Raw genomic sequence first — 16,120 nt, forward strand, 5'->3', positions numbered from 1 at the left:
TTTAAGATGCAAGGTGTGAGTGTGAAATTTTTGCGTTAATTCCAGTGGTTGATTTTCCTCGATTGCCCAAAATTAAAGGTAAATGTCAAAGGAAATGGGAACGTCCGGCTTCCAGTCTACCACATGCGAAAATCAGCATCATGTAATGGATGATTTTATGATTTTCGTAAGTGTAAAAATTAATAATAGTCAACTTTTGCATAGGGCTGGTAGTACAAGATATTGTGTGAGTTGCAGATTTTATGCGCGAGAAAGAAACGTCTCTGTGAGATCATTTATTAATTTACCCGTATTTGATCAACATTTCCTGAAAATCTAACCGTCAATTTTCGCTGGTACTCGAATTTACTTGGAATTCGCCCAAAAAGACTTGATATTTCCTCAGATGTACAAGAGTTTCTCCATCCACTTTATTCGTATTTCTTCGACAATTACGTACCCAGTCAGTGATAGCATTTAACCGGAGTCGTTTCTCCCGGTTGGATTACATCGTGATGCCGCTTGGATAAGGTATAATAGTACAATATAACACAAATGATGACGACATTGCTAACTCCAATGAAATTCGTTCTCCAAAGTAAAGAAAAAAAAACTAAAACTTTTCTTTCACCTGCAAGCGGCTCCAATTTTGTAACCGACCGATACACCGATATAGAATTTATTATATATGCAACTGAATCTCCCATTCACCTGTTGAATGGCTGACTCGGGTTGACTCTTGGATGATAAATTTCTTATTTTCCTTTATACCGGAGAATGTATATATATATAGTGGCAAGTCACACTTTTGGGTAAATAAATTTTGCAGTTTCCAGTCTTGGATATTTTTTTTACAAAGAAAAATAAGTTTTATTTTTACATTAACTTCCGTTTCAACATAAAATGTTTTCTACAAAATAATTCATAAAAAAATAACCGAAAAACAAATATTTGATACAAATATTCGCCGCCGGCAACAATATTATAAACAACACAAAATTCCTATTTTATACAAGAAAAAAAATATATTTTATATAGCAAAGGGATGAGTGTATCCTCATAAAAAATCATCTAATATTATACATCGAAGCAATCTAAATAAATGTTATTCCTATGTACTATGTCTCGTCTCAACCATTTTTTTATTTTTTTTTTGAAAAATGTATAGAAAAGAGGAAATGGAATGCGTGCATTTTGTAACGAAGAGAAAATAAGTTCTTCTTCTTAAAATAAAATATAAAAAAAAATCCCGATCAACTCACAACAAATAAATACGAAAACAGAGAACGTGTTACCGAACAATATCAGAGTAATACAAAAATTTAGCCAACGGGAATTATAACCTTTTTCGGTTCCTGCATCTTGAACCGTTCACTCAAGTTCTATGATGATATTTGGTGCAATCACTATATTGTCTATTGTGATGAACGAAAATGAAAGAAGTGATAAGCAAAATCAATCGGTATATGTGGGGTGAGCCAATTTTTGTTTTACTTTTCCGTTTATAAGTTCTAGGTAGAGCAATCAGTACTAACTGTTAAAAATATGAAAATGGATTTAATTTAAAAGGTATCACGCCGCGCCATTTTAATACTAGTTGATTAATTACGTTGTTAGCACTTAATAGTAGATTAAAGCTAGCGGATAATATGGCGAATATTACTACGTGTCTGCATTACACAGACCGAGACTTGCATAAAACCTGTCCATTATGTTAAATCGAATGAAGTAAAAGATTTTTATTGCCTGACCCATGCGAAAGTTGATCATTACGTAGCAGTTTGCCACCGGCAAAAATGATCTGTTACATAAAGAATATTTTTGGTTCATTTTACGTGAATTCCTTTGTTAACTTTTGCATGGGGCAGGGCAATAAACCATAATACCATTGGATGCTTCTACGTAATTCATTTCGGAAACAAACTTGGGATACTCGCCTTTTGGGGCAACAAGCTTCGGTAACTGTTTTTTGATTAGCCAAAAAGACAGCTACCGAAGCTTGTTGCTCAAAAACAACCTTGTGAGTTTGCTTCTTTCACAAAATTGTTACATCTTGTAATGAAATACATTTGCAGCTGTCAATGTAATCTATTATTGTTAGACGATGCGTTAAAAGTGACGATTGGTTTCAAAACTTATCTTTTCCCGAATATACCTCAAATTCATGCGATAAAAAGAGAAGAAGAAGGAATGCCAAAAATGAGTTTTGAAAATCCTTAAACAATCGTTTGAAAGACTTAACAGAGTAACGATTATGCCGCGATAAGTTTGTCGCGTTTAACATAGCCTAGGTGGTGCAAGAAGTCCCCTGTGCCTGTCTCTTCTTTTACTGTTTTTAACTAATTAACTCGATAAATTGACCAAGCCAAATTATTTGATTATCAAACGAAGGAAAGCAATTAAAAAACCTGTCGATTCGTTTTTACTATCCGCCATCCAATATTATGGGATTCCCATTATCTTTATTCCCATGCTGCACTTTGTTATACTGAAATGGATTTAATTTTTCGTTTAATTTCTTTCTGCCGGCAAACAGCTCGTTAAATGCGTTTTTTTCTTCTTTCTTCTGTGCATGGTCTTATCAAGTTTTAAAATTGAGCTGTCGGGCCGCACTGAGAAGGTCATTTAAAATTAGTTTAAGTTAATTTTTGCTGATTTTATTTCGAAAAGAATTGTGTGGCTGAAAATCGTTTCAAATTTTAATTCTTATCCGAAACTTATCGATAATATTATTTACAGGTAAACGAAAACGCAAGCAGCATTTTCGTATACATTTTATGTACATACCGGAAGAGACATCAGAATGTCAATTCTGGTTATTGGCTGGTCATTGTACAAACATGCAATTTTTAATACGAAAAAAAAAAGATTTTTTTTAAAACCTGATTTGGGCACGAAACTGGTTCTCAAATTTATATTTTATGTTTTAATGTAAGTCACGGTCAAACCAAGCCAATATTTGCTTAATTACACGCAAGATTATAAACTGAAACGAGATATGAACTTTCAGTAAAAGTAAAAATTGTAATTTTTTTGGAGGTAATTATCCATGATGATTGATTTTTAAGTTGTTCGGACCACTAAAAAGCCATGTAATTAAGATATTAATTTGCGAAAAGATTTTTTTTTACTGTCTTTATCCATGGAAGCTTAAATTTAAAACAAAAAAATAATAATATTCAGAGTTCTCACATAACATGTTTAAATGGTTCATAAGCTCCGATCTGTAAACTCTGAATAATGGCTGAAAAAAATGTGATTTTTTTCGTTATTCAAAATGCATCAATATCTGGCTTTTAACTAAAAATGAATTTCATGTCCATACAATTAGCTGAATCGAAAACATTATAATCCTTTTCAGCCCGACTATTCATCGGCAACAATTTTAAAAACTTTTGAAATGTTCGCCGATGTGGTGTGTCAGTGCACTAGAGTATGGACCACACGTCCGATGGTTCTCAGTTTGGATTTAGGTCCAGCCGCGTCAAACAAAGAATCGTCTTGAAGCGGCTGGAATTGTACCCAGGCGTGATTAGAACCAAAGGATATCTGTTTCAAAAATCTTGTCTATGGTAAACGTTCATTCTTCTCCTCCTTCTTCTTCTTCTTCTTACTCACTATTCTCCTAGAATTCTAATTATACTTAAAATTCTTGTAATTCATTACGCTTCTCATTGAGTATTTTGGAGGCACTGTTTTACATTATGTGGATATCTTACAACTAATTTAAGTCTTTTCGGATTCTTAATTAACTAAAACCTATCTTATCGCACAATTTTGACAGACGAGAGCAAACTTGAAATCTCACTACAAATTTTTGAATCGATATTTTTAGGGTTTTAAATGGCTGGGATGACAGGAAACAAATAGTGGCAAACGTGTAACGTGACGTTCCCAGCCAGGGCCTATTATTGGGAACATTATTTCACTGAAATCAGTGAACATTGATTTACTGACCTAAAGTTACCGAAACAGATGTTTGGTTACATTTTTGTAAACTTCGGCTATTTTCGGTAATTTTAGTAAATAAAATTCCCAATAAAAGGCCCTCACTCCCTCACTCTTTTTAAGTTAAAAATTTACCCGTAGTTCAAAATTGTCCAACTCTCAAATTTGTATGAATTCTCTACACATCAGTTGCGAAAATCGCTCTTTTATCCTCCTTTAACTTAATACATAGCCCAGAAAAATAAACTTTTTTCGCAACTCAGGCGAGAAAATAATCATTTTCTTCCCTCTGCTGAAACTTCGAGAGAGTTTTACATTAAAATGTTGTGTTTACTTCGGGAAAAAATTGGAGATTACATTTACTCGGGTGATTTGTGGCTCTCGCTTCGCTCTGGCCATAAACAACACACTCGAAATGCAATTTCAAGCTGTCTATTCCCTCGGTGAATAACTGTTTTAATAGCCAAGTTTTTTTAATGGCAACACTTTTCACTCGCAGAACCTATCTAAAACTTTCAAAAATCCTTATCATTTAAACACTCAAACTCGTTCTTTCAAACATTGTAAATTAAGTTCGTTGGTTGAAACCCTGTAATCCTTCTTGTTTCTCAACAAAAAACCAACAACTGAGTTAAGTTATTTTTTGGCCCTGGAAAATAGATCAGAATCTCGATTATTACCTGGCTTCACCGTCACTGTTCTGATTCAATTAACGAATTCAATTCAATTAAAGATTACAAAAATTTGCAGTGAAATTATCACAAAATCATTTTCACACGAATTGCTAGCGACTATAATACAACAACAGCATTCCTCCCATTCCCTCCCCAAAATTATTCATCTTAGTCTCAAGCACAAATTTCGGTATACATTCTAGCTAAATAATTCCAATAAAATTTGACTACCTAGTCTACCACTTCATACGATTCACTTCTTGGTTTGATAATTGTTGTAGTTGTTGTTAACGCTAAACAGTTGACTCCAATCGTATGTCAAAAACGGACTCTGCGACTTTGGCTGCTGATGATAGGCGGTCGTTTGGTAAGTATTTTGTTGATATGCTGGCTGTTGATAAGTAGATTGTTGATATGTTTGAGGTGATTGCTGGTATGATGCTTGTTGATAAGACGACTGTTGATACGATTGCGGCTGATATGATTGCGGTTGATGATACGATTGCGGTTGGGATGGTGGTGATGGTGGTGGCGGTGGCTTCACAGCGTCTTTGAATCGATCGAAAACATTTTTGCCAAATGAAAATCCATTCGATATGCTATTTGCAACCGGTTGCACGAACGTCTTATATGGTTGCTGGAATGCAGTCTTGATGGTGTTTTGCACTTGATACGTTGGCGGATTAAATGTCTCCGTTTTGAATGTGTACGTATTCTGTCCGATGAAATTGCTCTGTGGGTTGTAACCGGACGCCGTTGGGGCTCCATAACTGGAGCAAAGACCGGAATATCTACTTGACGGTTGCATACCATAATTCTGACACGCTGGTCGACCAGCTTCATATGGTGGAGAGCCAACGACATTACCGCTATTCGAATGGAATAAAAATTGAATTTGAAATTACAAAGAAGAAAAAAAGTGGATGGAAAAGCCATACTAACCCAGGTCCATAATTGCACACCCATAACTTATTGAATCTTCGCGAATCTCGGTAATAGGAGAACCCACAGCCGACTAAATTTGTATCGCCCCATACCAACTGTAACGAAAATTATTTCAGTGAGAACAAAGTCGCGACTGTGGTCAGAGTGAATCGGATACAAATTTGGATTTTTGTAAATCAAATAATGTTACCAAACGCAACGTTTGGCCGACTTACATATTTCGCATCTTTTCGCAGTCAAACGCAGTTATATTTAGGAACCCAAAGAAAACGAATCTTTTCGTCTGCCCATTATGAAGATAAATTAATAGAAATCCAGTCTAATGGGATTAGATCAGTTTAATAATTTTGTTTTTGCTTCGGTTCTCACCCGCATTTTATCACATCATAGACAACGTAATCTCCAACATATCTACCATTTAGACGACATATATACGTTTAATGTATGAACCGTATCCACAAAATGTCCAAGCAAGCTGTTATTGTTGATAGAAAATCTCATAATGCCCACGACTAAAGAGTTTTAATGGAAATTGACATAGCTTTGGAAACGAAAGTTTTATTTTCACTATACACCCCATCCCAAAAACACACAATGGCAAAAACAATGGTGAACAATATATCCCATAGTTACATGAAATAACGATAATCTGATTAACCAGTTGGCTTGAATCTCATGTGAAGATTAAATTGGCTATCAAAATTATAACTTAATCTTGTTTATGAGGGGATAACCTGTCTGATAAAATGATAATAGCCTTAGAAAACTTTGCGTTTGACTCGTTACTTTCCACCCTCCATCTCTATCTCTCACTTTCTGTTCGTGTGTATCCATTAAGGGATTGATTTGCAAAATATTTTTGTGAAATTTGGTCCAAAGCCTTACCTGCGAATAATGGCCAGTTGCCGGTGACCATTGCGCTCCCCACGCATACTTTCTCACTTCGTTGAACCAGTTCTGAATGCGTGACGGAAAGTCTCCATCATCCGGCGCCAATGGAATGGTACTCCAAATTATGGCCAAATTTTGGCCCATGGTAAACCTATCCAAATACCGGCTCGGATCGTGTTGAAATGTGCACTGATTGGCCCATTGTTGTGCTTTCAGCGCCAATTCATCGTCCCAGACCATTTCACGCATATTTTCGGCACCCGGTTGATTTGGTACGCGACCCTGAGCAACGGTTGAACGTAGTCGATTGTGGCTTTCTAGGATTTGATTTCGTTCCTCCAATGTGACTCCAGTTCCTGTTCGAGAGCAACAAAGGACACATCGTTAAAAAAATTTGTGGTAAAAATGCTCGACAGATAATGTTAAACGAGTCGAAAAATGCTGAAGACAAAAGGTTTGTTCAGGTATGGACAGGCCATACTGGTAATTCCGAAAGAATACGTCGAATTTTTGTTTTTTGATGAAAAATTTTAATTTTTGAGCGTTTTACGAATTGTATGTAATACCCGAGGGTAACTGAAATTTACCAATTGGACTATGGAATGACGAAGCGATAGAAATCGAACTTCGAATATCCGCGGTACACAAAACATTCAAAGAATGAACCAGAATTAATTTGATCCGGTGAGACTGTTGGTGCTCACTCTGAAACACATGCTCGTATTTCTTGAACATACTTTTGAATTACCAAAATTTGTCTCATTTGCATTCATGGTGTACCATTACTCGCTGTGCGGTACAACTCAGCAATGCCTTTGTCGATTATTTGCTAATTTTAAACGAAAACAAAATTTCTTTAACGAGTACTTTTGGCATTATTTATCTATACTAACACGAGCCCATTTATGGCTTTGAATAGAAAAGAAAAAGACAAAAAAATATTCCGCTAGGGTACGTTGACTTATTTTATGAAAATTATCAAAGACTGGCCTTGGTGATGGTGAAATTAACATATTTGCGTCTCACATAAATGATATATCTACACCATTCAATAAAACGGCAGTACTAAATCACTTATTAGACTATAAATTATTGACGAAGAGAAAAAAAAAATTGTAAAAAAAATATTGTCGTAGGTAGCTTAGTAAGTTCACACGAAAAAAAAAAAGATTTCAAAGTCATCGCCTTTTCATTTGCGTATTGCCCGCATAAATATTCCACTTACGAACATTACATTTCAAGTGCATATTTTACCAGTCTTTTTCTCTGTTCGAATGAAGAAAAAAAAACCTCTTCCGATTTTGCATACTTCACATTCAAATTCAATCGTTTTTTTCAGCAATCTCAGTTATTGTGTAAGTTTAAGCATCACATTTTATGAATGTACATTACAATATATATGTTGCCTACATGCTGACGCTGACATAGGGAGTCGTATACATTGTTCCGAATCGAAACAGATGAGAAAAAAAGACTCAAAAATTATACTTCGGATAAAATATAATTTTAATCGCCACAATGTCTAGCGAATGCAAAGTTGTTGAAGAGGCTCTGCACCTTTTTTAATTGTGACTCATCTACTTCTCGGTTATTGAAAAAGATATTTTTTTCTCTCTCTCTCACTGGCTGTTCCAACAGATTAAAATACGTTTTGTTTACCTTGACTTTGTTTGATACAATTTGGTTTGTTTCTTTTTTGTATTATTATTATTTCACTTAAATGTTATGTATAGGATGGTGATTGATTAATGATTTGGTTTTAAAGCAAAAATTTTTGAAACTGAGTCAATGAACCAATAAAATGTGTTATGCAATTATGAGATGGAAGGAATTGAATACGATTTTTTGTTAAAGTTTTGAATGAATAATTAATGAACGTGAAAAGTGAATTCGATTGGAGTGAATACGATTTTTTTTTTCTTTCGTCTGAATATTGATTTTAATTGGTTGATTGACTTTTTGATTGTTCCGATTTCCGTGTGGCATTTCTTCACTTTTTAGAAGGTAAATGTGGGCACACAGAATAGGATTTTATTACATGCATAAGCTGACTTAATTTAAATGAGCATACAGATGGCTCAAGCAGCTATTGTTTGAAAAACTAATTTTCATAATAATGATTGTCTGAAACAGTCAGGGACAAATTGGTCTACTTTTTTTTGTAGAGCCTTTCGCATAAGGTAATCCATGTCAAGTTAATGTGCAATTATTTTTTTTTTTTGTATAATTAAGAACAATTTTTATCGTTTTTTCTTTACAATTTTGACAATGAGGACAATATATGATGTTCCCATGAAATTTTGAACTCGTAGCCTTTCTGTCGTATTAATTGAAACATAGGTAGTCAACGCAGAGGTCTGAGAAACTGGTGCGAACTTAACATTTTAAACCAAAATATTAGTCAATGAATGGTCTGGGATTATAACGATTTTTTTCCGTTACAACTTAACCATTTATATTGAGACTAGTGATGCGTTCTTTCGGGAATATTTTGTGCCCTTTATGCTCAAAAAAATATGGTGCCCGAGGCTAAATAGATTTTGTTTTGAGTCACCTAAAACAGGTAGGTTCGGCGCAAAACATGTGCTCATTTAGTGACCTATTTCTGGCCAAGACATTCTTCAAATCGATTTTTTACCATGAAACCATGATGGCTCATTTTTGGCCAAATGGAGAAAAATGTAGAACACAACCAGATCTACATTTTTCTCCATTTGGCCAAAAATGAGCCATCATGGCTTCATGGTAGAAAATCGATTTGAAGAATGTCTTGGCCAGAAATATGTCACTAGGTTTTATGTATTGGTCCGAAATGACGAATGAAATTGAGAAACCAGAAGAAATTCGTTCTCTTCGTGGAATGAGAAGTTTTACTGGAAACGCTATTATTTCGAACATCTCTTCCATATTTTAGTTCTATATGTTAGACTTGTCGACTCCATAAACTGCAGAAAAAGTTTAGAATAGGACACCAAAACATTGAGATTTAATTCAAACAAAACCTAACTCTGCAAATTCCACTATTTCTACTGCGCATACTGTTTTATACGAAATCTTTTACTTCATTAGTTTTAACGGACATTTAACTATAAAATGGAACATAATCCGAAGCTCACCAATTATTTTTGTCGTCGTTATCGATAGCAAATGATTAATATTTAATAGGTTAGCCTAAAGCGATTACATTGATGGTTGCTGCAGGCCAGATTTTGATCAATGTGCATTGAAGTAAGGCCGATATATCTTTTACCGCAGACAATAATCTGACTTAATGATGTGTTTTTAATACAAAAGCTTCTCTCCTGTGATAATGTTTCTTAATTTACGACAGAATCTGGAAAGGTTTCGAATATGTTCTTGGATCTCCTTCCATATCATTAAGATAAAAGTGATCTGTCAACATTCCATGACATTGCAAATCATTGCCTCATGTATACATGGACCTACGTTGCTATGTGATTTTTCAATCATCAATAAATTCAAAACTCAATTAATAAAATAACAAAAATTATGGCAACAAACTGTACAAATGTGAGTCTATTTTAAGAAAATTACAAATGAAAATAAAAAATCAAATTAAAAATTGTTACATTATCGTCTATTCAAGTCTCTTCTATTGAGCTATTTGTAGACTTCAAGGCTCAGATTTATTTCAGAATTTATGATATCCGAGGATGAGACAACATTACAGCGTTAATTTTTATTAGCTTAGAACACATTTTACTACCAGTATATTATGATGGAAAATTTGCTTAAATTTACTTAATCCTTCTACAAAATTAATTAGAATTATTAATATTTTAATTTCAAGACATTCAACTTCCTATCGATAAAATTTATTGGCAAATTTATTTTTCTTTTTTTGCTTCTGCCAATGAGCTCATTAATTAACAATTCTACAGTCAATTTGATTCGAAAAACCGTTGTTTCCGTTTACCCGTTATGACAATTTTCAGTTGAATGATTATGGTGGAGTATGAATTGAAAACTGTCAACGTGAAATCCAAATTTGTGGTAATGGGACTTGTATTGGTGAATGAAAATTCTTTTTGGGAAAAAATAAAAATATTTCGAGTTCAACGACCGATTGATTGATTTGCCCACGAAATTTTTCATGCGAAACACGAATTTAATAGCTTGAAAAGATTGTGTAATTTTTCCTTTAGAAATCTCTAGAAACTAATTTGCTAAATCTTTAGGCTTGTGACGTCGAGCATGAAATAACAAAGCTTCATTTTTGGTCTTTAGAAGTAAGTCTTTTTTTCATAGTTTCTAGGATGTATAGAATTTTCACTCCGACTGACCACTTTTAAGAAATCTAGTCATCTGTAATCGACAAAAATATTAACAATTATTAAGGGCTAATGATCCCTTACATAGCACAATTTCTATATATTGAAGTAAAAGATTTTGTAAATAAAACATTTATGGTCATCTAGAAAAATTTCTGATCTTACAAAAAATGAAGAACAATATATCGAATGAAGTACTAGATTGTTCTCTTGATTAGATCGAAAATATTAGAAAATATTACCACATTTGTATACAAGTTCATTGACCAATAGATTATGCAGTGCACACTCTGTCCAAAATGTTTATTTTGAAGATTTGGAAGCTACATGTACCCACCCGAAGACGAAACTTAAAATGAATTATATGAAACTGTTAATTGATGTTTTATGCGCTTAGTATTTAAACTTCGAAACGTTTTGCTAATAGAACTATTGCTACGACATAATATAATATTGTAGCGAGCGTACAGTTGGACAGGCTGAACCAAGAACCAACAACTTCAAATATTGGGCCATGCACAGAAGTTTACTAGGTAAAAGAACGAAACAACATTGTAAGTGACGCGCCTTAACGGAGCGTATTTTTAAATAATCTCGTTTTTCCACCAATCCCATCAAACTGTCGACATGTGCCGAAAAAAAATTAATTTTTTTAAATTTGGTAATAATAATCGATTTAGCTGAAAATTGTCGATAATTCATTCGAAACTACCAACGGATGACAACCAATTTCATTGTTAAGGTCAATAAAATCAATTCGCAAAAGAAACACCAAACGAAAAGATTACATTTTCAGCCAAAAATAGCAAAATTACACGCGTTATCGAACTCGCATTATAAAATTTCAGTCAGCCGAAATTTGCATAAATTAACACAACAACAAAAAAACGACCAAACCATCCGTTTCTCTTATTTTAACAAATTTTCGATCGAAACTTAACGGCAATTAACCTAATGTTCATATATCATGGCTTAAAGGAGAGAAGAAACACACAGAAAAAAAAGCGAAAACTGACTGAAGACTATCCAATTCGCTCATATTAATGGTAAATGTTTAGTAAGTGTTACACGGTATATAGAACCAGACTGAATGGGATCTGGATTTTGATTATCGTTTTTTTCCTTCGTTTATTTTAATATTTTTCTAGTTCCAATATAATACATCCAATTGAGAGAGACAACTTTATTTGACTATTCACATCATCATCTTCAGTTTTTTTTTGTGTTCTTTGGTATATTGTATTAGTTACATCGTTTATCGCTTATGGACATTGATTTTATTATTTCCATTTTTTTCTTCATTGATCAACAAATATGTTTTAAAAATCGTGGGAACGTAAAGCAAAATCACTACTTGATTTACCATTAATAATGTCAATAAATTTTGCAGAGAGCAAAAAAACAAGAGAATTTAAATTTTTATAGAAAACCAATAAACATGAAAGAACCAAAAAACCATTTTTCGCGGACTATACATAATATTCAATTCAATTAAATAGGTTTTTTTTTCGTTTTTATTTGTTTCAATTAATTTTAAACATGCATATAATGGATGATACTTTTGTGAATTTTAATTTTATGAGTTGAAGACGACGAAAAAAAAACTCGTTTTTTTTGTAAAATTTATTTGATTTATGAACAAGGTGCGTCCACTTAATTGACCTTACACCGTTGCATTTTCGCATTGCGCGATGGTTGAAGAAAAAAAAATGTTTATTTTTTCGTGCTTGACTTGACTTGGCTAAATGAAATGTGTCTCTTCTTTTGTACATACATAAGTATATTTGTAAGCGAAGAACTGTTTTGCGAATTGTTGCAATTATTGTAATTGAAGGATGTTTTATTGGCAATAAAAAGTAGCAAAATGTTGCAGATCTGAGCATCCAGTGAGGACAGTGGACTGGAAGGTTTTATTATGCCGTTTGTAATATTGCCCAGAATATTGCCAGAACTTATGTCAACTATAAAAAAAGTCAACCGTGTGCGGTTTGTGAGCCCATCGAAAGGTTTGATTTTTTCTTTTTCGTCCCATGAGATACGTACACCTTTTTTGTTACAACAACTACGAATGTCGTAATTGTAGCTTTGTGAGCCCGATGGAATACAATATTCGATTCTATTGGTCAAATAATTTGTGCGGAAATTCCATGACTGACTGACTGATTCAAGCAATGAATAAGATGTGTTTGCTAGACATTCGATTCTGAATGAAGGCCTTGTTGAAATGGAACTAAATGTTTAATTTCGAGAGCTTTGCATAATTTTTACTTATGTTGGAAAAGATTGACTTTCGATCCACCTGTCCAGTTTAATCATATTGTGAAAAGTTTATTTCTAAGATAAATCTTAGTTATGATTTTGTGCATACATGTAAAGTCTCACCAACAGCAGTAAATGCACCAGCAATCATATGCTCTGCCAGGGCGTTTATTTACTGTTATGCGTAAAAATGTTGAAGAGTAACCTTACCACAGTTTTTGGCCGACATATTCTTAAAATCGATTTTCAACCATGAAGCCAGGCCAAGTGGAGAAAAATGGTAGAAGACAGCTTGATCGATCAGAAATTCGAAAAATATCAGAAAATTTGAAAGAAAAGGAGAAGAAAACGAGTATAGACACAATAGATACAATACGATGCCTTTGTCTTTTGAGTGGCTCCAGTAAAAGCCTATGTAGACATGTCGAGATTTTTTTCTGAACACCTTTTCACAACGTTCATCAAAAGCACCTGTAATATTATCCTAATAAACCAAAAACTTTTCTCTCAACACAAATAATTTTTTTTCTTCAAATTGTTGGTTGAGACTTAACGACAAAAAACTCATTTTACAATAACTGGAGACTGTAGTAATGGCCTTACAGCTTTTTATGTATACAATTTTAGCTTAATATTCATTGTTTTTACTTTTCCTTTCCTACTACTTTCGTTTGCTTCTGATGGCGCTGCACTTTTTTAAATCTTATACACAAGGGTACGAGTACGAAACCAACATTCGATTCAGAATAAACTTTATATGAAAATGAAAAGAGAAGTTTTACGTTCAAACTTTGGGGATACGAAAAAAAGAAGAAGAAGAGAAACCAGAAACCACCCCGTCAAACGACCTAGATGAATAGACAAAGGTGAATAATAGAGTAACCGGAGAGAAGCACTTTCGAACGTCGTAGATGGATGCTTATACAGATAATGTTTAAGTTTTGCAAAAATTCAATTAGGCAACGGATGTACAGATTCAGGTCAACTGTGCCATGCATTCTATAAAGTATAATTATAATGGATGTGTTGGCTTTCTACCTGTTTTAAATTTTAAAGTGTTCCTTTTAACCTAATTACATTGCCCTAATACGGTTAAATTGGCTATCCATGCATATAGAAAAAACTGAGTGAAGTGGATGGAAAAATCCAGATGATAGACGCCTCAAATGGCAAACCGATGTTTTCTGAATTAACAACTCACAAAAATGTCATATTGAGCCCAACTTTCGACCAGAACGTATGGCTTTGCTTTTGTTGGGTATTCAGTTCTATGAGGATTAACGTCTCTCAGAAAACACTTTCAAATACAAAATTAAAGTTTTGGTTAGACACTGAAATCACCAGTTGTAGTTTGAGTGGTGTCGAAAGAGATGATAAAAACCTTTTTATTGTTGCAAACAGACATTAATCAGACGTTACTATTCACGATATTTTTGTTTAAATGCCACAAAGATTACAATTTCAAGCTATAGTGAACCCATCAAATCTGTTTCAAAGCAATTGGAACTACATTCAATCCACGATCGATAGTTGAAAAATCTTTGAGTTCATGGTTTTCATGGTTCTTCTTAGATTTGCTTAGATGAAGGTTATCGTTAAATCATCCAACGGATTATTAACTTAAATCCAAGAAAAAAACTGTTGGTCCCATTTTCATTGTAAAATCGATCTGTGTGTGTCTGTGTGGGCTGATTTTGGTTCAAGTTCAGAAATTATATTAAAATACCGAAGAATTGAACTAAAGCGAATTCGAACCATCATAATCGACACCTGACCTTCAAACAATGTTACACCATTCCCGAAGTGATTTAAAGTAAGCGAAAAATGTGTAAAAAGAATTCCGTTTTTTTTTTGTCTGCAAATTAATTGAAAAAGCAAATCTCCAAATCTGTTGCATAATTGCAAAAAAACAGAATTATCTTTCACACCTCCGACCCATACCATTTATTTGCAAATCTAATCATCATCACCGAAAATCAAGTGATCAAACAATAAATATTTAAAAAAAAGCAAAAGAAGCAACGAGAAAAGAAGAGATATTTACTTACTTATTAACGTTCCACCTCGGCACGCCAAAGTCGTCTTTATGAGCATCAGAACAATCACTATCCAATGTTTCGACGCACCGAATTTCATCGTTCCACTTACGATGATTGATCGCCAAACAAACGATACAGCCTTTAATATCATTTTTCACGCGCGCTAAGCACTTTCAAATTTTCATTAACGAATATTAAAGGCAAAGAAAGCTTCACGATACGGAAGATAAAAGTTTGTCGCGGAAAAAAGATTTCCCCGTTTTTTTCATACAACCAAGCACACAGCGTTTCGTCGGCGCGCACCGAAAAGAAAAAAAATGTCTTAAAATAAAACGTTTTGCTGTTGTACTGTAGTCCTTCGTTCCTTTTTTTCCTGTGTTTGATATTTTTCACCCTCGCACTTTTATGTAATGTAATAAATATTTGACAAAAAAACTGCCAAATTTTAATTGAAAATGATCCTGTCAGTGGCAGATAGAAAAACTCAGCTGGAAAATATTGTCTCAGTTTTCACTTTGTATTCTTTATTCTATACTTTTCAGGATAAAAAACAACACTGGCATAATTTGTCGTGGTGTGGTATATCATATACAAGTCCTGTGTATATTTTATGGAAGACACTAATGTTTACTGACAACGTAATTGTGTCTCCGTTACGTATATCAATTTATTTTCTTTGCACACGATGATGACTCCAATGTTTTTTTTTTTTTAACAAAATCCAATTATTCCTCTTCGCTACCATCAATTTTTATTAAAACAAAAAAAATAATATTTTTACTTTTTTACAGCAAACAAATCGAACAAAAATTGACACCAATTGATTTTTTTAATGCAGAATCAACATTCTTTTCGTATAAACTCTCGTCACGATAAATTAAGAAACGATAATATAATGAAGAGAATAAAAAAAAACCTCGTATGACGGTTGTGTAACTTAACATCGAGACATGAAGGCGTCTAATGGTATCGCGAACTTTTTAACCTGTCGCTTTTATATAGCATCGGTGTTCGCAACTACAGCATGTATATATTACTACTATAGCAGCACCGGCAGCGAACGCAAAATTCAGTAAAGTGTGGTTTTGAAGTG

At 33.6% G+C, this 16,120-nt stretch overlaps 1 protein-coding gene across 1 annotated transcript; it reads right to left on the bottom strand.

Annotated features, from left to right (window-relative positions):
* Positions 1–1,142: 1,142 nt before the first annotated feature.
* On the bottom strand, positions 1,143–15,774 carry LOC119069708 (CRISP/Allergen/PR-1). The gene is made up of 4 exons (XM_037173832.1): positions 15,037–15,774; positions 6,432–6,793; positions 5,544–5,641; positions 1,143–5,470 (listed from the first exon to the last, which is right to left on the bottom strand). Exons 1-4 carry the CDS (start codon positions 15,176–15,178, stop codon positions 4,855–4,857), a joined length of 1,218 nt encoding a protein of 405 aa, XP_037029727.1. The 5' UTR covers positions 15,179–15,774; the 3' UTR covers positions 1,143–4,854.
* Between the last annotated feature and the right edge of the window lie 346 nt (positions 15,775–16,120).

The sequence above is a fragment of the Bradysia coprophila genome (assembly GCF_014529535.1).
Source record: "Bradysia coprophila strain Holo2 chromosome X unlocalized genomic scaffold, BU_Bcop_v1 contig_39, whole genome shotgun sequence".
Taxonomy (NCBI): Eukaryota; Metazoa; Arthropoda; class Insecta; order Diptera; family Sciaridae; genus Bradysia; species Bradysia coprophila.